The sequence below is a fragment of the Rhopilema esculentum genome, chromosome 21, assembly GCF_057945365.1.
Source record: "Rhopilema esculentum isolate cy_ngs chromosome 21, ASM5794536v1, whole genome shotgun sequence".
Taxonomy (NCBI): Eukaryota; Metazoa; Cnidaria; class Scyphozoa; order Rhizostomeae; family Rhizostomatidae; genus Rhopilema; species Rhopilema esculentum.
Genome location: NC_142835.1, coordinates 12,723,552 through 12,747,821, shown reverse-complemented (window position 1 = coordinate 12,747,821; position 24,270 = coordinate 12,723,552). Strand labels below are relative to the sequence as shown.

At 38.9% G+C, this 24,270-nt stretch overlaps 1 protein-coding gene and 1 pseudogene across 1 annotated transcript; both read right to left on the bottom strand.

Moving 5' to 3' along the window:
- Nucleotides 1–4,176: 4,176 nt before the first annotated feature.
- On the bottom strand, nucleotides 4,177–5,562 carry LOC148957731 (uncharacterized). The gene has a single exon (XM_089115052.1). The coding sequence runs from the start codon at nucleotides 5,560–5,562 to the stop codon at nucleotides 4,177–4,179; it is 1,386 nt and encodes a 461-aa protein (XP_088971178.1).
- A 9,993-nt stretch (nucleotides 5,563–15,555) lies between these two features.
- LOC135684709 (uncharacterized) lies at nucleotides 15,556–23,529 on the bottom strand (annotated as a pseudogene).
- Nucleotides 23,530–24,270: the final 741 nt, after the last annotated feature.

Genomic DNA, 24,270 nt, shown 5'->3' with positions numbered 1-24,270 from the left:
GTCTAGACCAGACGGAAATGGCGGGGAAAACCACTTCGGGCGGGAAAATTTTGATTACCGGTTTCGAGTTCTTTATCAACTGGGGATATAGAATTGTGATGGTAAATAGGGATTTGCCGCTGTTTTTGGGGTAAAATGTGGGTTAAATCAGGGGAAGTTTCTGCTTATCTCTGCGAAGAAGAAACAATTAGAAACTTGACGTCTAACTACCCCGTGTCCTTATATGGATATCTTATAAAAATGGGCAAATGTTTCAATGTGATTTCCCCGATCAAATTCTCGATTTCAAAAATACACTTATAAGAGTTGCATTTTGCATTAAAAGTGGAAATAGTGTCATATTGCACAATTTTTTCTCATCATATCATACTCAAAGGGGAAATTGCATTTCTTAGATGATATTGTAGAATTTCGAAGTATACTTACCAACACTAAATGTTCGTGGTCAGACACAGGAAAAGATGTTTGGAAATGGTTCAAATATGATAGTTTACCTTCCGGCGGGGGGCTAACCTTCTCCGAAGGAGGCTGTACCTCTCTGCTCCCAATGCTCCCTCTGCCCCCTCTAGCGCCACCACTGCCATAGGCTTCTACGTGTCAACGTGCCAATACAATTCAACCACGAGAAAACAATCAGACAATTTTGCTATGTTGTTTTCAATTGGGAGATTCTTAATAAAGTTACAGTGGAATCCCGAAATAACGAACCCCGGATATAACGATCTTCCCGGTATAACGAAGTTCCCGGTATAACGAAGTTCCCGGTATAGCGAACTTCCCGGTATGACGAACTTCCCGGTATAACGAACTTATTGTTTGATCCCTTTGATTCTGCCTAACAAACTCTTTACAAATTCTCTCGGTATAATGAACCGTTGATATTATATAACGAGCTCTCGTTATTACGAACCAATTTTTAGATCCCTCCATCATAATTACCCTCAATATAACGATCTTTTCAAAAAAAATTTCATCTGTTATTTTTGTTTATTTCATTTCGGTGTTCATTTATCACTCAATCTGGTGGGAAATCATTTTTATAATCGGCAAAACATGCTGTCAAGAGCACGAGGTGAAAGTTCGATTGCGTCAGAAATTACTGCGAATGAGTACAGTGACAATAACGAATACCTCTTTACATATGAGACATTGAAAAAAGGGACGACAAACTTTTATTGAAAAACCCAAATAGAGAAGCAGAAGAAGACAAGCAAGAATGTGAAGTAATCGAAGACGTCATTCAGCCGCCAACTAGAAGTGAAGTAATACTAGCTTTGCCAATTTCTAGGTCCCAAACTATTGGAGGAAAATAAAGATTTTCATGTTCGATGTCTAACCATTAGTAACATTTGAATTCAGCTTAGTTTCTTGGATTTAAATGTGCACAGAAGTTAGAGATAGCCTAAACAAGCCCATCGCAGGTTTTCTAGGCGTGAACTGCGAAAAGACCAAAAAACGTTTTCTCCCGGTTTAACGAACTCCCGATATAACGAACTATTTTCTGGTCCCCTTCGGAGTTCGTTATATCGGGATTCCACTGTATATTGGCATTCGTCTATTGAAAATACTTCATCCATAAAAGTCGGATTGAAACATCAAATCAGATATATTCTTATCGCTAGATATTGTAAATTTACATATGAAAACTGAATGTTTTAATTTATGAACAGTTCTTCAAAAGTTGATTGATAATTGTTCTGAGCCATTTTAAATGCCCTTTCATGAACCCTATTTATTCCGCTATTACTTTTCTTTCTAAAAAACATCCAAATGAAAGGACTATCATGAAATGAATGTATTCAACTTTTCGCTAAAAGTATTCGCTTAGATTCTTCAACATACAAAGCAATCCTAAATGGCGCGTTTACCTTTTTCAAGCTTCTTTAAAAAAATTTTAGCATGCTTTTCTTATCTAAGTTGGTGGTCCAATGTTACTCCTAATAATTAAGTAATATTTATTAAGCTATAGCTGCATCAATCAGTTCGCCACACATTTTATGAACGATAGTATTCTGGCGTTGAGTTCAAGAAAACATGCAAATGATCAAAATACAAAGTTCACATCAATCGACCGGGGCCTCTAATCGGGGCTCTGTTAAACATGTGAGGCACCCCCACACCCAGCCCTGTCCATTGCAGCCCCCTTTATCTATTGCACAGGCTGAAGCAGAAATGGCGGCACTGCAGCAAATTTTTCATCGAATCGAAATTCAAATGACCATAGCAAATTTTATAAAAGTTATAAGATGACTTTTTAGCTGGAGTATATTGGAAAATTTATCAAGATTTGATGCTGAGAAAAGTAAATGCAAGAATATTCTTAATTTTTGCCAATTTCCAAACAATATCAAAATTTGCGAAAACACACAAATTGAGCCATGATGATTGAAGTACCTATGAACATTTGCAAAAAAGTTCATATTTGCACCAATTTGCGATAACTTAATACAATGAACTCGGGGGTACTTACTTTATGCTTGAGTGTCTAGAACTGCTCATTTTCCTCACTTTTGTTGGAGAATATGCTAAATGTTTTGGTAGGAAATTTTTGGAGCTGCAGTGGGCCTTAGGGCAGCGGCCGCTTCATGTTATAATGCAATATAATTCAATCAATAAAATGTGTCACAAATCGTCATGTCTCTTCTTTTCCAACCGATTGCGATGTTGTAATGGGTACAAATAATGCTGCAAAATACGTAAAAGTCTTACGTACTTTGCAGCATTATTTGTTCCCATTACAACATCGGTAAAACAATATTTCGTCCTCTCATTAAATGAAAATACAAACTCCTTTTGTCTTCACAATAGCGGTCTTTTTGTGCTTATGTAGATAGATTCCAAAACTGCTAGATGGAATGACAATCGAGATTTACCAATAATTCGAAACATTTCGCCATTATAGTTTTTTGCTTAATCTGGATTTTCCAGTGAATGCTGCCCGATAGCAGAATCGCATGTTTTTAGTTTTACTTTTTAATCTGCAACACCGAGGTGACAAAAAGAGTTTGTTTTCACCTTAGGACTCCATTGGTAACATTCTCAATAGGCAAGCGGCACTGATTGGTCAACCTCAACAGTAATGTGCTCGCGTTTCTGACTGGCTTATTTAGATCCATAACTGGCTATATATATTTCCTAGCGTAGATTTTTCGATCTATGTTCTGACGCTTAAAACTATGAAAAGAGTCAGACGAAAAGCTTCAGTTTACTCAAATGTTTTCTTTTTTCAAAGCCATTTTCAAATAATAATAATAATTGCCCGCAACTCGCGCGCGATAGCGCGCGAGTGAAGGGCTTATAGTCTGCCCCGCGTATAAGTAGCATATGGAAGCTTCAGTTCATGTTGTCAGCACTTTTTCAGCAGATTTTGTCACTTTTCTGCTGCCATGACAACTGTCAATCAATTTCATTGTCAATCAATCGGCTTTGTCGAGGAGGTCGTTAACCGCCACCTCTTTGTGCGGAAGGGAATTATCTTCGGAGCGTTGCTCTGCCAAGGCCTTCGGTTTTTTTGGCACGAAAACGGTGCTGCATCACAGCTCTGTTCTCCGCAATGGATGGAAGTTTTGATTCGAAGTTTTGGCAATCAAAACCAGTCGAATGCCACACTTTTCTCCCAAAAACTCGAGACCCTACGAGCAAAAGTTATGATTGTTGGCACGAAAACGGTGCTGCATCACAGCTCTGTTCTCCGCAATGGATGGAAGTTTTGATTCGAAGTCTTGGGAATCAAAACCAGTCGAATGCCACACTTTTCTCCCAAAAACTCGAGACCGTACGAGCAAAAGTTATTATTGTCGTGATTATCGAAAAATAAATGTCAAACCCTCGAAAAACTTCATGATTTTCAAAAGGGCGTTGGACTTAAATCAAAGGCAAACTGAACACCAAAAATTCTTGATAAAAAGAATAGTTTAGCATCAACTAGAGCAGCTGTTTTTATAGAATTGTGAAAACCCAAGATGGTGTCTTTTTCGAATATCCTGACCTACATTTTCAAAACAATCATTATCAAGGAACTAATTGTTTGCGGGCAGTACTAGCAAGAGCTATTTCTAGTAATAATAATAATAATTTTTTTTAAACATCTCATTTTCATTGAATACATTTTAAATTTACAATTATACGACTCGCTTTTACAGGCATCATATAATTGGCTTATCTGCATTACAATATTTAAAAGTCAATTAGTTCGGGGCTTAGCCATGGTTTGTTTCGACGACAGAAGATATAGTAGGTGCAGTGGATAGAAATGTTCATGAGTTTCATCAAGATGGGTTTAGTTTGCTTTGAGTCAAAATTAAGTTGGTGTAGCATGTCAGAAAGAGAGGTAGATGAGGTTCCCAGAATGCCAAGGGCACTCATAGAAAGGTTAACAAAGGTAACACGTTTATAGGCAGGGCTCAGTTCCTTGATAAGATCGCTACATTTCCTAGCTTTTCGAGTACTGTTTTCGTCGATGTTGCTTTCGAACCCAACAGTAAGCTCTAGCATGTAAAGGATTCGATCTTCAGTTACGAAGACAAGATCTGGTCGATAGGAGTCGCCTGTGATTAAAGAAGGTGATAGAAATGAAGGCAGGTCGGCGTAAAGTGAGCTGTTTCTAGGTGTTGAAAGGGTTTTAGCCAAATATAGAAGTACAGAATCATGTCTCCAGGTATACCTACCATGTTCAAGATAGTTCTTGCAGCTAGAGACTATGTGCTGTAATGATTCTGATTGGAGACAGAAAGAGCAGGCAGATGACTGAGTAATTGACCATTTGCAGAGGTTTTTCCTAGTGGCAAGAGTGTTGTTTAGGTATTTGATGATAAAGTTGTAAATGTTTTTTGGTAACTTTTGCTGGACACTAGACCAAAGTTGATTAGTTCCCTTAGAAGCAAATTTTAAGATGCACGAGATAATAAATCCTTGAGATGTAAGAACGTTTCCAATGCGGTTTTCGTGTGTCACTTTGGATGGATTTGAGAACTTGTTTGGTGTTGCGATAAACGTCATATTGTATGTTTGTACCAGACTAGAGTCTTTCCATAAAGAGCGAATCGCTTGGTTTGGGGACAGTCTTAAAGAGTTGCGGATAACTGTTTGGCATTGTAAGAACTTGGTAGATGGAAGAATGAGATTGATGCCAAACTTCGATTTTGGAATGACGAGGCTACTTAGTGAGGCACTTATTGGCAGCCCGAGCCATTGTTTAACAAAGCTTGAAACAACATTGTCTAGATTCTCTGTCACCCATGTCTTGCTCAAATCAGCGATGGTCAGGTTCCAGGAAATTTTGGATAGCACATATCGGTGGTATAACAGAATTTTGTTCTTTGGATGACACGACAATTTGTCGATACTGGACATTAACGAGTTGACAGTTTCCAATAGTTCTGACATATGATCACTATTATCCATAGGAAAGTTGAAGTATCTACCAAGATATTTAAAAGATTTGTCTTTTTCAACAGTGGGAACTATGTTTTTATTGACAATGAGTTTGGGTAGAAACTGAACAGATGAAGTAGATGATTTTTTAATTCCAAATGTTGAGCACTTGTCAACCCGAATATGCATGTTTGCCCAAGAGCACCATCTAGAGAAGTGGCTTAAGAGAATTTGATTTTCGTTTTCTTGACCAGTAACCACTGCCGCATCGTCAGCGAACTGAAACCAATGGACAGGGTTTAAGGAGTTTGTATAGAAGCCGAACTGTTTGAATTTATTATCTGAGATGTAATGAATGAAAGTATTAAAGCAAAGGTTGAAGGTTAATGGGCTAAGGCAATCACCCTGAAGGACACCGCGGCCTACCGGTATAAAAGGGGTACGAAGTGTATCGGTTATGATAGATGTTTTAAAATCAGCATAAAGGCTGCAGATAATGTTTTGAATGTGCTCAGGGATGTGGTGATAGCGAAGAACTGCTGGGATCAGATTGTGATGGACTTCACCGAAAGCATTCACAATAATAATAATAATAATAATAACAATAATAATAATAATGGAAACTTTTCATTTTGAATTCCTTTTAAAACTACAATTACAAATCTCACTATTACAAGGTAATTTGTAACTGGATAGCCTGTGTTTACAAAATGAAAACTATTACATCGTAGTAATGAGAAAGGATGTTAAAAGGAGAGTAGCTCTGGATTAGTCCAAGTTTTGTTTGTACAGCAGAATATATAGTATGGAGATGCGAATGTGCGAATGGAGATGCTTGTAAGTTTGGAGATGAGGTAGCGTTTCTGTTGATGATCAATGGACAAAGAGTCACACATGTCGATGAATGAGCTGCATGAGTCGCCAAAAATACCGAGTGAACTGATGGAAAGATTGACAAACGAGACTGAATTAAACTGAAGTTTTAAATCAGATACGAGGGTGGCATATTTCTCTAACTTTCTGACAGCATTGCAGTTGAGATTTGTTTCAAAGGCTTTGGTTAGCTCTAAAACGTACAGACAGTTTTCCTTAGTTTTGAGAAGTAAGTCAGGGCGTAGTTGATCTCCAGTTATGATAGAAGGGGGAAGAAAGCCTGGTAAATCTTGGTAAATTGGCTAGCCTGGTTTTACAAGAAAAAACTATAACAACCTCAAGGTTAAAGGAAGAAACTGAGAAAAAAAAATTAAACAACTAAAGTTAAAAAGGATGTAATTCCGGATTTGTCCATGGCGTACTTTTGCAACAAAATATGTAGTACGTAGTACCGATGGCAATGTTGGAAAATTTAGAAATGAGATACCGTTTTTGTTGCTGATCGATGGAGAGAGAGTCACACATTTTGAAGAATGAATCGCAGGAATTGCCGAAGATGGCAAAAGAGCTCATAGAAAGATTAACAAAGGAGACACATTTGAACTGCCGCTGTAAACCAGATCTTTTATGAGCATACTTGCTGTGTTTTCTTGTTGCATTAGTGTCAAGATTGGATTCGAAGCCAACAGTTAGCTCTAGAATGTAGAGGTAATTGTTGTTAGTCCTCAAGAGAAGATCAGGGCGAAGGTTTTCTCCAGCTATGATTGATGGTCAGGGGCGTAACTTGGCTAATAGGTTTTGAGGGGTGAACAGGGTTTCTGCCCTGCAAAACTGAGTGGTGCCCTGCAGACCTCGTAGCAACAGTTTGTCTATAGGTTACTAGTGAAAGCTTTACCAGTGTACACTGGTCTTTACCAAGGACAAACTTCTAAGCAATAAAAACAAACTTGAAACTTCATTGCCTATGAAATATCTATTTCTCTACGTAAGCGTATTTTTTTCATTCATTCCATTTAATGTTGGTTTGCAGAATACAAGCTAATAAGCAGCTAATGGGGGGGGGGGGTGAATACATGATGTAGACAGCGCAACGAAATTTAGCCCAGGGGGACTAAGCAGCTTAGTGAGGTAGGAGGACCCACCATGGTTGGGTCCGACGTGAAGAAAATTTTTGAAATTATACCTTGTAAAAGGGCTAAAAAGCATCTATCAGACAAAAATTTAGCAAAATACTATTGTGCTAAAAGAACGTTTATTGAATATAAAGATTGTTTATTGAAAATATTATTGTTTATTGGGAAAAATAGGGAGAGGGAATATCATGCTAAAACTCTAGTATTAAACATTGGGGAAGGAAAGAAACGGTAACCTTTCGTTTCAGATTGCACATAGTTGTGAATGACAGAGGAAGATGTTGTTTTGATTTGGGGAATTTTTTTTCCTGAACAGAAATGTGCAGTTTCTTGTATCGAGAAGGCCATGTTTACACATCCAAAATTAAAACATTGCAATGATACAGAAAATGATTTACTGGATTAATCCAAATAAAAGAAAAATGATAAAAATATACGTAAAAAAGTAAGCAATTAGATGAAACAAAATTGGTATCTCAACGATTTATTATGTTTTTTAGTTCATGCACTGTTAAAAAGTAATATATAAAATGATAAAAAATTCTTTTCTTGGCCAAAGTGGGGGCTTTCAGCTCTCTATTCCCCCCAGTGGCGCCGTACCTGTCATGAAATTAATTTACAACTTAAATTAATTTGCATGGACTCAATCTTGCCCTCATAAACATATGCATCCAAGAAATGCTTTCGCTTTGCAAATAACGGAGCATTTCCTTACATACCTGTTCAGTTCTCTAAAATGCAATGTCAGGAAGGGAGGTTCATGAAAAATACGATATTTCCATTTCGAAATTCCTAAACGGCCCTTTATGAACTTCAGAGGTGGCGTTTCTGCGTGGCAATAAAGCTCTTCTTGGCGCCTTGTGAAATCTTCGATTGCCCTGCGAAATCGCCTATTTTTTGGATTGGGGGGTGTGACACCCCCCCACACCGCCCCGGTATTTTCGCCCCTGTTGATGGTGAAAGAAAACCAGGTATATCAGCGTAGATGGTAGATTCATTGACAGCTTTTAGTGACGTAGCTAGAAAGTTTAGGATAGAGTTATGTCTCCAGGTGTATCGGCCTTGTTCCAGATACGTTTTGCAGCCAGCAACAACGTGAAGGAGGGTTTCTGGCAGAAAACAGAAAGAACAGTCAGAAATCTGGCTCAAGCTCCACTTTTTCAAGTTTTTCTGTGTAGCAAGGGTATTGTTCAGGTACCTTATGGTGAAATTGAAAATATTCTGAGGCATGCTACTTTGCACCTTGGACCAAAGTTTGTTTATTTGTGGAAGATCCTGGTTAAAAAGATGTGACAATAAAGATCCTTGGGAAGTTATAATGTTTTGCAGACGATCTTTATGTTCTTGCTGGACAGCCTTTAATGCTTCTTTCGTGTTCCTATATATATCATATTGTATATTTGTGCTACTGCTGGTATTTTTCCATAAAGAGCGAATGTTATCGTTTGGTGAAGATTTCAATGCGTTGCGTAAAACTGTTTGACACTGTAGGAATTTGGTTTATCAGAGGCGGATCTAGGGGGGTGCTATGGGTGCTTGAGCACCGGTCAGAATTTTCGGAGATATAACATTCAATGCATTTTCTCTAATCTCTGAAAAACGTCTTGAATCCTTTTAGATGATGTAAATGCATTTTCCAGTAAACTGATGACATACGGTCATGCGTTAGTTAGCATAACCTGTATCTGCTTTAAACTACAAATAGCTAGAAATTTTATGTTGAGCTGCCCTGGAACCAATTTTTTTACTTGTCCATCAAACCACACTCTCGGCCAATGAGCTACTTCAATTCTACGGGTGCTTGAGCACCCCTATCAATCAACCTCTAAGGTCAAAGTTGCAACTGAGCCAATCACATCACGCTCTGATATGTTTTTCCGCAATGTCGAGCACCCCTATCAATCAAAACAAGGCTTCGACCAATCCGTTTGCCAAATTTCGGCTCATCTGAGCACCCCTATCAATCATTCAATATACACTGGTGCATACCGTCACTGAAACGACTAAACCTGTTCGTGTAGCAGCAATGGCGGACATAAAATCGTTGCTGTTGCAGGTGTTCTCGGTAATTGGTTGCCAGACGACTGAAGAAATTGAAACGGAAAACGAGCTTTTGAGTATTCAGTCAATCGTGAGAAAAGTTTTTGATAAGAGCGTGGTGGATGGTGTCGTGACTTGTGGGAATACACAGATCGATGAGTTCGCTGAACTGCAAATGCCAAAGGTTCAAGTACTGTCCCGTGGAAGTTCTGACCTTCAGCCTTTCTGGTTGGTAGTTTCTTTTACCAGACTCTAAATGCAAAACGTTTTAACAGAATATTTCTTGGATTAATTCGACAAAAATATCGAATTTTACAGAGAAAAATGCGCACCCCCAAAAAAATTGTGCCAAGGATTTTTGGTTGTTGGGGTGGTATGGTAATTACTACCAGAATGAATTCGATACCCATTTCTTGTCAAATGCAGATGACCCCAAAAACGTACTACTTCAACACAAGGTACTTAGTAAAACAATCAATTTTTATCAACAAATTCTTACAAGTATTGATATAAAGACATTGAATCATGGTAAATAGGCCTTCTCTATAGGGGGTCATTTGGATTCGGCGTGATCGCTGCTGTTTCATGTGATACTTGCATCCGTTGTTGACAACTTGCTATTGATGGAAATTGTTTTGTCAATCAGTACGAGGTGAGTTCAAGTGACCAGTTCAAGGTCAACCAATAGCATGAATTCATGAAAATCATGACTCAGCGGATTCTGGCACTTAGGGTATACCCAATCCATTTTATCATGACTCAATGATATTTAACTCAATTTTCGTATAGTAATGGTCAGTTAACGTAGCAATTTGTTTTCTTTCTGATTCTTTTTGTTTTTTTTTGTTTGAAACATTTTAGCTGCCTTTTTACAAAAATGAACCAGCGTCTGAATATTGCAGAGCAATCAAATATTGACTAACGACCTAAAATGTCATTCATTGATTAATGTGATGTACAAACTGCGAAGGTAGCAGTGTTATTTTTAACTAGCATTGCTAGCATATAGGCTTCTAACAAAAGATATAATTTTCTATATAGTTATGCTTTAATACCTGAATTTAAAAAAGATTAATTTTTTCAAGGGTGTTGCCTTCATTTAACCGTAAGTAAAAGTGGGGTGTGGCATTATTATGGCTATTAAGGCAACGCCCTTAAGCACCCCTCAGATTTTCCGCTGGATCCGCCTCTGGGTTTATGGTAAAGTTAGGCTGAGTCCAAACTGGTTTTTAGAAAGAATAATGCTACTCAAGGTAGCACTTACTGGGAGGTCGAGCCACTGGCGGATGTATTTGGATACGAGGTTGTCAAGATTCTCGACAACCCACGTCTTTGAAAGATCCGCTACAGTAAGGTTCCAAGAGATTTTAGAAAGAACAAAGTTGTGATAAAGAAGCAACTTATTTTTTGCATGTAGAGGCTGGGAATCAATTTGTTTGAGCATGTTGGACAGTGATGATAAAAGATCAGATTTATGTTCTTGGTTTATCATTTCAAAGTAAAAATGACGACCGAGGTACTTAAAAGAATTTCCATTCGAGACAGGTGGGATAGATTCGTTGTTTATGAAAAGCTTAGGTTGATACTGAAGAGAACGTGTGGAAAATTTCTTTATTCCAAAAGTGATGCATTTATCGACACGTATGATCATGTTAGCCCATTGGCACCAGCGAGTGAAACAATTTAGTAGAAGTTGGTTTTCTTTCTCATTGCTGGTGATAACAGCAGCATCGTCTGCGAATTGAAACCAATGGACTGGTTGAAACATACGGTCGTTCTGATCATGTGGGGAGAAACCTAACTGTTTGTATTTTTCAGCTTTTATGTACTGTATGAATGTGTTGAAGCATAGATTAAATAGTAGAGGACTGAGGCAGTCGCCTTGAAGAACACCACGACGGACTGGAATAGCAGGAGTATTATAGTGGCTTGTGATGAGAGAGGTTTTAAAATCGGTGTAAAGGCTAGAGATAAGAAGTTGTATGTTGTCAGGGATATGATGGTAAGATAGTACAGTGGGTATCAAATTATGATGTACTTCTCCAAATGCATTTTTAAGATCGAGAAGAGTGACAACTAGTGAACGTTGCTTGATACCAGCTTTGTTTATGACCTGAGCCATCATGGCAGTATGCTCTAATCCTAATAATTATAGTAATGAGAACATTTTTTATTTTATATTCTTCTACTTACAACAGTAACCTCACTTTACAGGTAGTTACTATCGGCTAGCCTAAAAGTTATAACATTTAAATAAAATCATATGAGTGCAAAGAATCTTTAGAAGGAGAGCAGTTCAGGGTTTGTCCAAGTCTTATTGCGCATACAGAATATATAATAGGATGTGCGTATAATTATTGCTGACAGTTTTTTAATTATAAAATTACGGTGTTGGTAGTCAAGTTTTAGTTCATCACACATATCGATGAAAGAATCACAGGAGTTACCAAAGATACCGAGACAGCTGATAGATAGATTAACAAAGTTTACTTTTTTTAACTTAGGGCGTAGTTCCTTTAGAAGGGAACGGTGCTTCTCAGCTTTACGCGAAGCGTTATTGTCCAGGTTAGTCTCGAACCCAACAGTTAATTCGATGACATACAGACAGTTAGAAGCAGTTTTGATTAGCATGTCGGGACGGAGCGAATCGCCAGTTATGATACATGGTGATAAATAAACGGGAATGTCAGCATATATGAATACATCTCGGATACATTGAGATGACGATGCAATGAAGTGCAGGGCAGAGTCGTGCCTCCAAGTAAAACGCCCTTGCTCAAGGTATTTGTTACATCCAGCTACGACATGAAGAAGTGATTCGGGCTGAAGGCAGAATGAGCAATCTGGAGAAGAGATAATTTCCCATAAGCAGAGGTTGTTCCTTGTGGCTAGTGTGTTGTTGAGATACCTTATCGTAAAATTGAAGATGTTTTTTGGAAGTTTACTTTGAGCTGCAGACCAGAGTGAGGTTAACTTTGTATAGGAATGCTCAAGCAGGAATGAAATGATGAAGCCTTGAGATGTTAACTGAGTTTTGAGCTTTTCAGTGTGTTCATCCCTTACACATTTCAGTGCCGCCTTAGTGTTCTTGTATGCGTCGAACTGTATATTAGGTCCATAAGTGTTCATCCATAGGGATTTGATGTTTTTCGTTGGGCGAAGATTTGAGTGAGTTTCGAAGAACAATCTGGCACTGTTGAAACTTTACGGAAGGAAGCAGAAGCTCAAGACCAAAGTGTTTACGAGAAAGAACTATGCCACTCAATGTCGAAGATATTGGAAGCTCGAGCCACTGTTGAACGAATTTTGTGACAAGCTGATCTAAGTTTTCGCAAACCCACGTTTTGGAGAGATTAGCAACTGTGAGATCCCAAGAGAGCTTTGAAAGGATGTATTGATTAAACAGTAAACATGGAAACTTTTCATTTTCAATTCAATTAAAACTACAATTACAAATTTCACTATTACAAAGGTAATTTGCAATTGGCTAGCCTGGGTTTACAAAGAAAAAGACTATTACAAGCACAAACAAAAGAAATTAACAAAAAAAAGGAAAAAGTGTGTTCGTCTCGTCATTGTTTGTTTTAGAAGTCGTCAGTAGTAGAGAAAATAAAAATGGAAACTTTTCATTTTCAATTCAATTAAAACTACAGTTACAAATTTCACTATTACAAAGGTAATTTGCAATTGGCTAGCCTGGGTTTACAAAGAAAAAGACTATTACAAGCACAAACAAAAGAAATCAACAAAAAAAAGGAAAAAGTGTGTTCGTCATTGTTTGTTTTAGAAGTCGTCAGTAGCAGAGAAAATAAAAATGGAAACTTTTCATTTTCAATTCAATTAAAACTACAATTACAAATTTCACTATTACAAAGGTAATTTGTAATTGGCTAGCCTGGGTTTACAAAGAAAAAGACTATTACAAGCACAAACAAAAGAAATTAACAAAAAAAAGGAAAAAGTGTGTTCGTCATTGTTTGTTTTAGAAGTCGTCAGTAGCAGAGATCGTTAGAATTGAAGAAGTTCAGGATTATTCCAAGATTTATTTCTGCGGCAGAAAATGTAATAGGTAGTACGGATAGTTAAGTTGGATAGTTTGGAGATCATGAAGCGGAGATGATTCTCGCTGATATCTAGAGCGTTGCACATGTCGATGAAAGAGGAGCAAGAGAGACCAAAGATACCTAGGGAACTGATAGAAAGATTAACAAACATGATAGAAGAATAGGCTGAGCTCAGGTAATAATAATAATAATAATAATAATAATAGTATTAGTTATCTGGAGCAAGGAGGCCAAACATAACACATCAGCTGAATGGATTGATAAGATTAAACAGGAGGTAGAAGTCAACAGTCAAGAGAATATGAAAATAACAGACACACAACTGAAGAAGATATTGCAGAAATTTCCCAACTGGAAAGCAACAGGCCCTGATTTGGTTCAGGGATTCTGGCTAAAGAAATTTACAGTCCTGCATCATAGAATCGTGGAACAGCTGAATAGGTGCTTAAGTGATGGAGATGTACCGATCTGGATGACAAAAGGGCGCACAGCTCTTTTGGTTCAGATCCTTTCAAGTTCTTCCTGCCTTACATTGAAGAAGTCAAAAGAGCATCACAAAAATTCTTTCTAAAATAAGTTACATTTGAAAATGTTATCATTGATTGAAAATTTTGAAATCATGGACTAAAAAAAAATTGCTTGTACAGATAGGCATATACAGTTGTAATACATACTGGAAACATAATTGATTCAAATTATTTAAAAAAGTAAAAATATTTTGTCACAACATATGTCTGATAAACGGTAGATAGGGTCTTGAATCAATTTGTTGTGAATATCAGAGGAGACCCCTGACATTTTGCCAGTACAATACAATCTGAGTCACCGAGTACAAAAGCTCCCAGTAATTACCATTGTTTTCATTTTCATCCTTTTCAAAGCGTCCTTTTCATTGGGACCTCTGAATTGTATGGTAGTTCCTGTTTAAGGCAGGAGGACGAACTACTGAAATTAAATTTAAGCAAGCCCTTTTTCTGTCATGAACACTCCATCTCCCCTCGATCTCGATTTTCCTGGTACGAAAAAAGAAGTTTCTCTTTCGGCAGCGGCGGCAAACTTTTTCTACTTTTTAAAATAGGCCTTTGAGTATGACTTCCTTTGCTCTCTGCAGTCTGAGAGAAAACTATATGCATATCAGGTTTCTCGCGATGTCTGTGATATTCCCGACTTTAACAGTAAATAGGACCAACAGAACGACCCTAAACAATTTGATTTCCGTAAGTACCACTCGTCTTGAAACGATCAATTCTTGTATAAATCAATTGACGACAGTGTAGGGCCGAAGCTTCTAGCAGCAAAAACTTCTTCAGCAGCAGAATCATGATGTCTTCGTTACAGTTAGTTTTATCCATGATATCAAAATAGTTTAGGCCTGAGTAACTGATCTGACTATGGCCTGAGTGAAAATTCTTTGTGGCCTTTGACCACGGCGCAGAAAATCAACAAATTATAACGAAACATAGGGCTCCAAAAATCTAGGTCCTGCCTTCATGAAAGAGCAGGACCTGAGGTCCTGCCATTTCTGAAGGGCAGGAGTGCCATTGTTTTCTTCTATTGTGAGGCAGGACCAAAAACAGGGCTACGAGGCGTTTGCCCATTGTTGGGCAGGACCAAACATAGGGTTTAGTCCTGCCTACGAGTATTGGGCAGGACTGACCACAGGGCTAAATTTTTGACGATATCAATTTACGAACGGGATACTCGAAATTCCATTTCAGTCACCCTGTGTCTCAAAATTGAAAAAGGGCACAGCCACGAAGTATAATTGTAGAATAAGACAAGAAATGCCTTTGAATCAGGCATATAATGATTTCATAAAGTGAATCAATTTTTAACATTTTAAAAATTGTTCTCTTTGGAAATTCGTGGTCCTGCCCGGCAGGACAAGCAGGACCTTTGGCTTCGCCACTGCAATTACATGCCTCCCATTAGTTTGGAGATTGCTAACTGGGATTATCGTCGATGACATGTATAGCTTCTTAGAAAGTAGGGACCTGTTGCCACATGAGCAGAAGGGCTGCCGGAAGAAGTCAAGGGGAACGCACGACCAGCTGTTTATTGATAAAATGCTGATGAATGAAGTGAAGCAAAGGCAGAAAAACGTTGCCATGGCGTGGGTTGACTACAAAAATACCTACGACATGGCCCCACATTCATGGCTGGAGGAGTGTTTGGAGATATTTTGAATTGCTGACAACGTAAGGAAACTGCTATCATTCAAATAGTATGTGTTGGGACCACTATTTCTAGCGGTGCCCCTATCTTAATATTTAATGATAAACGAAGTGTAAGATGAAGACTCAGAGAAATATCACCATTTTGTGTAACTATTTTGTATCAAATCCATCAATATTCTGTTTCACATTTTCGCCGATCACCATCATTACTTCAACTCTACTCCAACCAACTAACTAACTTATTACGAGTTTCAACTTAGATAATCACGTTCACTGAGACTTGTCGATTGATATTTTCCATACGTTTGTCCTTATTAGGTATTGAGATTCAAGACATGTTATTTACTACTGCTTTAAATCAAATATAAAATCAACATTATAATTAAAACTCTACATGCCACCGTGTATCTCGGCACGTATTACACTACCGAATGTAATAACAATAACTGTGTGGGGTCTTAGGATACCAAGGAAGGTCTGGGCCCCAACACATCTCCCCTCCTTGACTCGCTCGAGTCAAGCATAAGACGTGTGCGCCACTCTGAATCCTGCGCCGCTGCTCTCCGTACCTTCACCACACCCTTCTCAATCTCATGCTCCACACCCTTATCGCTTTTCAACCTTTCACTTTCTTGAACCGAACTTTTCACACTTTCCTTGTCGCCATGTATATCTCCTTGTCTCCATTCTATAGGGTACAATTTTTGCAAAGGCCTAGAAATAAAATCTGGTTTGTTACGTGAAATTACGCATACCTTTGCCCCTCTGATATGTCCATCTCTCCCCATGATGAACTTGTCTATTCTCCCAAGTTTCCAAAGCGATCTTTTCACATTTTCCTCGTGTACCACTACGGTATCTCCAACTCTAATTTTGGCCGTACCTTTACCTGAAAGCTTGTGATGCTCCCGCAAATTTACTAAGTACTCGGTTCGCCATCTGTTCCAAAAATGGTCCAGGTTTTTCAACAAATACTTGTACCTTCTAGAATACGAAGCATCGTTACTATTAATTTCTTTAGCTTTATCTGGCAATGTTACCAACCTTCTACCAAAAATTAAGTGCGAAGGGGTTAATGGCTCCGAATCGAGCTTTTCATACACATAAGTTAAAGGCCTCGCGTTAATGATACTTTCGACTTCGAGAATCAATGAGCGGTTGCTTTCCCAATAACTTTGCGCAGACACCGTTTAACTGTCCCAACCATTCTTTCGAAAAACCCACCCCACCATGGTGTCCTTTCTAGATTGAACTTCCAAATAAGTCTCTCGTTCTGTAGAAAGGTTAGAAATGTGGGGTTTTTGTTCAAATTGTCCAAAAGTTTTGCTGCTGCCTTGAACGTTTTGGCATTATCAGAAATGACAAGGCTTGGCAAACCCCTTCTGGCTACAAACCTACGAAAACACCTTAAAAACGACTCTGTAGATAAATCATTGACGAGCTCTAAAGAGACCGCACGCGTAACACAACAAGAGAACAAGGCTATGTACACTTTATTCATGCTCCCATCCTTTTCTCTTACAAACAAGGGTCCGGCAAAATCTACCCCTGTTTTGATAAAGGGCTCGGCTTGTTGCACTCTAAAATTTGGCAGGGCTGCCGTAATCGGCTGCGAATATGGTTTGCCCTCCAAACGCCTGCATACTGTGCATGTACGTAACAATCTTCTGACCAATAACCTACCCTTCGGTATCCAAAACTTAGTTCTTATTTCCGCCAAGGTTGGCCTTACTTTGAGGTGTTTCACTATACCGTGACAATGCAATACTATAAGGTTCGCAAATAGATGGTTCCCTGGAATCAAAATAGGAAATTTAGTCCCAGGATCGAGCTCCGAATTTTCTAGTCTCCCCTTACACCTTAAAATACCATTATCCTTAAATACTCCCAAATTCCGTAACAAACACGCATCATTCTTTTCACTAACAGTAGACTGGGCATCCATAATCCATAATTGCTCGGCTCTTTCTATTTCTTCTACAGTTATTTCGTTAGTGTTTATCTCCTTCCCAGCTACTTTAGCCTTAACGTTTCCTATAAACCTGAAAATCCGTGCCGTGGTACGAAGCAACTTATTCATATTACTGAACCTATTTATGTCCACTACAGAACCTATAAAAGGTTTATTCTCCTCTGCCCCACTTAGTACTACAGCCTGTTTCTTACTCTCTAGATCTACATTTTCCGTTCTCTCTAGGTACTTCCTCTTAGGCCAATAATCTATACCTTGTTTAAGCCATGCGGGACCTTCCCACCACGTAATGTTGTTCTTTAATTTACTTGCTTGCAGCCCCCTACTTCCTATATCCGCTGGGTTCTCTTTCCCTGGGCAATGTCCCCAATTATTCTTATCAGTCTTAGCTAGAATCTCGTTTACCCTTTGTCTAACGAATTGCTTCCACTCCCCAGCATTATTTAACCAAAATAAAGCTGTTTCGCTGTCCAACCAATACTTAAACGATGTTATTTCAACCTGAAAACTTAGTGCATTTCTAACGTTTTCCATCAAATTTGCTAAAATCCTGGCCGACATAAGTTCCAAGCGTGGTATTGAGAGACCCTTGAGTGGGGCGATACGAGTTTTAGAACAACCAAGTCTAGAATAAATTCCGCTTCCTGTCTCGCACACAAGATAAATTACAGCACAATATGCCTTAGCGCTGGCATCTTCAAACCCGTGTAAGGAATATTTACCCGTTTCTTCGTTATATGGGTGTATACCCCTGGGCACTGAAATAGATTTCACCTGTTTCAAATCCTTTTCCCATCTTTCCCATTTATCCCTTTTTTCTGGAGGTAACTCCTCATCCCATCCTATCTTATCCACGCACAATTCCTGGAAAAATGATTTAGCTATCGTTGAGACGGGACTAACTAGTCCTAACGGGTCAAACAACTTAGCTAGCGAGCTTAAAACCGATCTTTTCGTTACACAGTCTCTCTCCCCTCTTATAGTACCTATACTATCCAGAACAATCTCCAAATTATCCGTTTCCTCCTCCCAGACTAAGCCTAAAACCTTAGTTTTACCTTGTCCATCGACAATATTTAACTTTTCCTGCGCATAAGTTTCCTCGTCATTACTGTTTACAGTGGCACTTGCTAAACCTTTCGATTTACCTTCACATCGTGATACGTACTCCCTTACTTCCCCATTATTTGACTTCCATTTCCGTAAATTAAATCCTCCTTCTAGCATCCTAGTCTTAGATTTATCAAACAACGAAATTGCTTCTTGGACTGTCTTAGCCCCCGTACATAAATCATCAACGAAGAAAGAATTTAACATCTTCTTAACAAATTCCGGGTCTATATCTTGAAACTTAGTTACGTGATTCCTAATAACCGCGTTCAACAAAAAAGGCGATGCATTAACTCCAAAAACAACGCGCGCAAATCGATAAACAACAAGTTTCAAATCGTTTTCATGAGGATTTTCGACCCATAAAAAAACGCAAACAATCCCTGTCGGTAGCATGAGCACCTACATTTAAGAATGCCTTCTCGATATCACCTACAAGTGCGATGTTATTCTCTCTAAACCGAACAAGTATGTCAAATAACAATGGTGTTAAATTAGGTCCAACATGTAAACAATCGTTTAACGAAGTACCGCTTTTCCCTTCCTTAGAAGAGGCATCAAAAACCATGCGTACTTTAGTGGTTTCCGCATTCTCCCTTACGACAACTTGGCTAGGCATGTAATAAACCTTTTCGGCCCCTCTAATTCCGTAACTTTCTCGATAATACCAAGATCTTCTTGTTCCTCAATTATTTTATTACACTCATTTAGCAAGGTGGGCGTGTTCTTAAGTTTCCTTATTTGAGACTTCAACCGTGTAAAACTAGCATTAAAATTGGGCGGTAACTGCTTGTGGCCTATTTTCCAAGGTAAACCTACGGAATATCTTTTACCGTTATAAGATATATCATCGATAAATTCAGTATAAATGTCCTTATTTTCTCTAACACCGACTGTATCTAAATCCCAAAATTGTTCTACTTTGCTCTCCAAGTTTGCTTCGACATACGTAACATTAACATTGTTTAAATCGTAAAGTAAAGACTCACCATTCAACGGTCCCGAGAGCACCCATCCTAACGTAGTCTCGACTGCGACTGGCTCGTTTTTCTCCCCTCGTATCGTCTGTTTGCCTTGAAATTCCCATAGGAAATTTGCTCCTACTAACACGTCGACCTGTAAACTAATCTCATCAGAAACATCAGAAAACTCGATATCCGCTAAATGTTTATATTTACTTTTAACAATCTCAACATGGCAATTAGATATTTCTGAAATCTTCTCGACAACATACGCTTCTACTTTCACTCTTTTACCACCTCTCACAGCCCTCAAATCCAGCTCTACAACATCTCGCAGTTTCCTCTTTGCCGTCTCACTTCCAAAGGCTTTAATCCCTAAATTCTCCTTCCTCACAACTTGTAGCTTGGCTCTCTCCACTACAGTGGGGGTTACAAAGGTCTTCTGACTCCCACTATCAAAAAGTACGCGCACCTTAACCTTATCGTTCCCATTAACAACAGCTAGGGCGGTTTGCAATGCTGCAGAACTACCAGGGCCTAAACTATTGGTGCACGATGCTACGTTAGTGCTACCTGTAGAGGTTCCTACAAAAGGAGGAGCTGAGGGTCTTAAAGGGCTAGGATTCTTACTTACGGTTAAATCCTTGGAATAATAACACAAAGATATGTGATGTTTACCGTTGCATTTCTTACACATAATCTTTGATCTACAATCTACAGCCTTATGCCCTTTCCTAATGCAAACAAAACAACGACCATACTTTCTAATAATGCTCTTACGCGTGTCCAAGTTTGTAATTTTAGAACAACGTTCTTCTTCGTGATTTTCTTGGCAAAAGGCGCATCGTTTCTGGCTGTCCGCTCTCCAAGTGTGCAATGCCGTTGCCGTACCATCGATTATCCTGTCCGCCATTCTCCGTGGGGCGTAGCCTCTCCGTTCCGTGCCCCCTGTTCCAAAAATCGGCGCTTGTACTTCCCTGACTTCAATTTCCTTGCTCAAACTTTCCAAAAAATCTCTCACAGACCACTCCAAATGATCTTTGCTGGATGCTCTCACCATGTTCAAACGAACGGCCTGGGGGATCTTTTCCAGCAGAACTGGCACAACAATGCTTGCATATGTCTCTTCGTTGACATGCAGAGCTTCCAACCCGCGAAAGTGCGTTTCAACGCTGTCGTGCAGAGATCGCATCCTGTCAACCCGCCTTTCGTCATACACGCTGTTGATTTTGAGCATCTCGTTGATATGGGCTCTTTTGATCACTGTCGGTTTCGCAAAGCGTTGATGTAACAGCTCCACCGCGGCTCTGTAGTTTGACGCTGTCATTTTGAATCCCGAAATTACCGACTTCGCTGGCTCCAACAATGACTTCTTCAAATATTGAAACTTCACCGCGTCCGGAAGGTCCTCATCATCGTCCACTGTACTGCTAAACGCATCCCAAAACTCAGGCCAATCTTGTGGCGTTCCGTCAAAAGTTTGCAGCTCCAGTTTGGGTAACTTTGCTCTTGCCTTCCTTGTCGAACTGCTGCCAGAGAATGAGGTGTTTTCCACGGGTGCATGCTGTAGGGCGGTGTCCTTTTCCAAGATTTCTTTGATCTCTAAAAGCACCTCCGATATTTCCATTGCAATTGCCTCAGATTCCTCTACTTCTTGAATACATTCGTCCCCATCACTCTGGTCACTCAAAATTTCCAACACTTTTTCATCCATTTTCTGCAAGACCATCTTCTTATCCGTCAGGACCCCCTTGTATTTCAGAAGCTCTTTTTTATCTCCTGTCCGAAAATTCTTTACTCGTTCCATGGCTATGGCGATCGTTCTTGTAACATAAGCTCTGTGAGCTCCTCTAGCTTTCCGAAGTTTCTTCAACTCTTGCCTAATTTCCGCGGCCATTTCACGCACTACATCTCCATCTGTTTCCCTCGCCATCATTCGATCCGTGTATCCGTAGATCCGTGTATCCGTAGATCCGTGTATCCGTAGATCCGTGTATCCGTAGATCCGTGTATCCGTAGATCCGTGTATCCGTAGATCCGTGTATCCGTAGATCCGTGTATCCGTGCGGTGCCTCCAACTATGTTGGGACCACTATTTCTAGCGGTGCCCCTATCTTAATATTTAATGATAAACGAAGTGTAAGATGAAGACTCAGAGAAATATCACCATTTTGTGTAACTATTTTGTATCAAATCCATCAATATTCTGTTTCACATTTTCGCCGATCACCATCATTACTTCAACTCTACTCCAACCAACTAACTAACTTATTACGAGTTTCAACTTAGATAATCACGTTCACTGAGACTTGTCGATTGATATTTTCCATACGTTTGTCCTTATTAGGTATTGAGATTCAAGACATGTTATTTACTACTGCTTTAAATCAAATATAAAATCAACATTATAATTAAAACTCTACATGCCGCCGTGTATCTCGGCACGTATTACACTACCGAATGTAATAACAATAACTGTGTGTGGTCTTAGGATACCAAGGAAGGTCTTTTTCATTTTTTTTCATTTTAAAATTATTTATGCACGGTAGCCCCGTCAGTCATGACTGATTTTCAGGGGGCCGTGCCAAAAACATTACAAATTAAAAAATCTACTAAAATTAATAACAAAAAAAGGAAACTAATTACAATCATAAATAATTTATTTACAACTATTTGCAATAAATTTACAAAAAACCCTTTATCCTGTTCTTAAAAGAAGATAAAGAGGGAGCTTGCTTGGCCTCGCGGCTGAGATCATTCCAGATTTTTGCTCCACGAAATGCGAACGCTTTCTGTCCATTACTAGTTTTCATGAATGGCACTAGCAAGTCAGTTTCGGCATTTCTAAGGTTGATACAATTGCGTTCAGAATTTCTAACAAATAAATTCGAGAGATAATCAGGCGCGAGACCATTAACAGATTTATATACAGTTGTTGCAGTCTCACTTCTGATCATATCCCTTACAGTTGGCCATCTTAACTCTGTAATCAAAGCTTCAGCAGGAGCATCGTAGCTGCTATTTGTAATAATTCTAGCGGCTCGATTCTGCAATTTTTGAAGCTTAACCAGTCGGAACTCTGCACAGCTCCCCCACACAGTACAGCAGTACCGAAAATGTGGCTCTACAATACCTCTATATAATTTGCAAAGTACATTTTTTGGCAAAAATTTCTTTGCATATTTTAAAAAACCTAACGAGCGGGAGACTTTGGCTTGAACAGATTTAATTTGCTCGTCCCACACGAGGTATTGGTCAACTTGGACACCAAGATACTTAATACTGTCGACAATTTCTACAGGGGAATCATCGATAACGAATGCAGGTGAACCCACAGTGTTTTCACCAATCTTTTTCAGATTTGGTCTAGATCCAATTACCATTGCCTGAGTCTTGGTTACATTCAAAGACAATTTATTGCCCTGAAGCCATTCTTTCAAACATTTCAATTCGTTGTTGAGCGTTTCAGTTAGATCGTCAATGCTCTTAGAGGAATAGGATATGCTAGTATCGTCGGCGTACATCGTAACTTTGCAGTTTTTCAAGGCGAATGGCAGATCATTTATATAGATTAGGAAGAGTAGTGGACCTAAACAAGAACCTTGTGGGACACCACAGTTGATGATTCCGATGTCAGATTGCACTCCATTAACCTTAGTGAATTGCTGCCTACTGCTAAGATATGATTTGAACCATTGAAGCTCAAGACCCTGAATTCCGTACTTAGATAGCTTTTGAATAAGTATGGCATGATCAACAGTATCAAAAGCCTTTTTCAAATCAATGAAAATATTTCCTGTAAATTTTCCACGCTCAATATTAATGTGCCAGTCATAAGTGCCAGAAAGCAAGCAAGTTACAGTGGAATGCAGAGCTCTAAAACCTGATTGGCCAGAATACAGAAGTTTATTTTTGTCTAGATAATCATATAATTGGTTGTAAATCAATTTCTCAAAGAGTCTTGCCAGAAATGGGAGCACAGAAATCGGTCTATAATTGGAACGATTGTTTTTTTCTCCACTTTTAAAGATTGGGGCAACCCTTGCAGTTTTCCAATTTTCAGGAAAAACTCCAGTGGCAATTGAGAGGTTAAAAATGTCACAGAGAGATTCTGCAATGACAGAGAATGCGATCTTTAGGAAATGGTTAGCAATGCCATCAGGACCGAAACCCTTGGACGTTTTGAATTTGCCAAAAACCTTTTTTATCTGAGGAACATCAAAGGCTTGTAATTTAAACTGTAAATTTTCAGGGTTCACTTCCAGCTTATCTTCAACAAGGGGGTTGGCTTTCTGTGGAATTTTGTCACTAAGAGATTTGCCAATATCACAAAAGAAATCATTCATTGTCTGAGCAACAGCATTATTATCGGTAACATGCTTACCATCAACATCAAGTGACTGAATTTGAGTCGTTTTTGATTTCTTATCGAGAACCATGTTAATGGTTTTCCAAGTGTTTTTAAGATCACCTTGGGAAAGGGCAATCTTATTCGTAAAATATTCGCGCTTTAAATCTTTGTTTAATCTATTGACCCTATTTCTCATTTGTTTATAAGCATCCATG

Coding starts and splice junctions, on each gene's coding strand:
- LOC148957731 (XM_089115052.1), bottom strand. CDS start 5,562: ATGCATATTCGGGTTGACAAGTGCTCAACATTTGGAATTAAAAAATCA.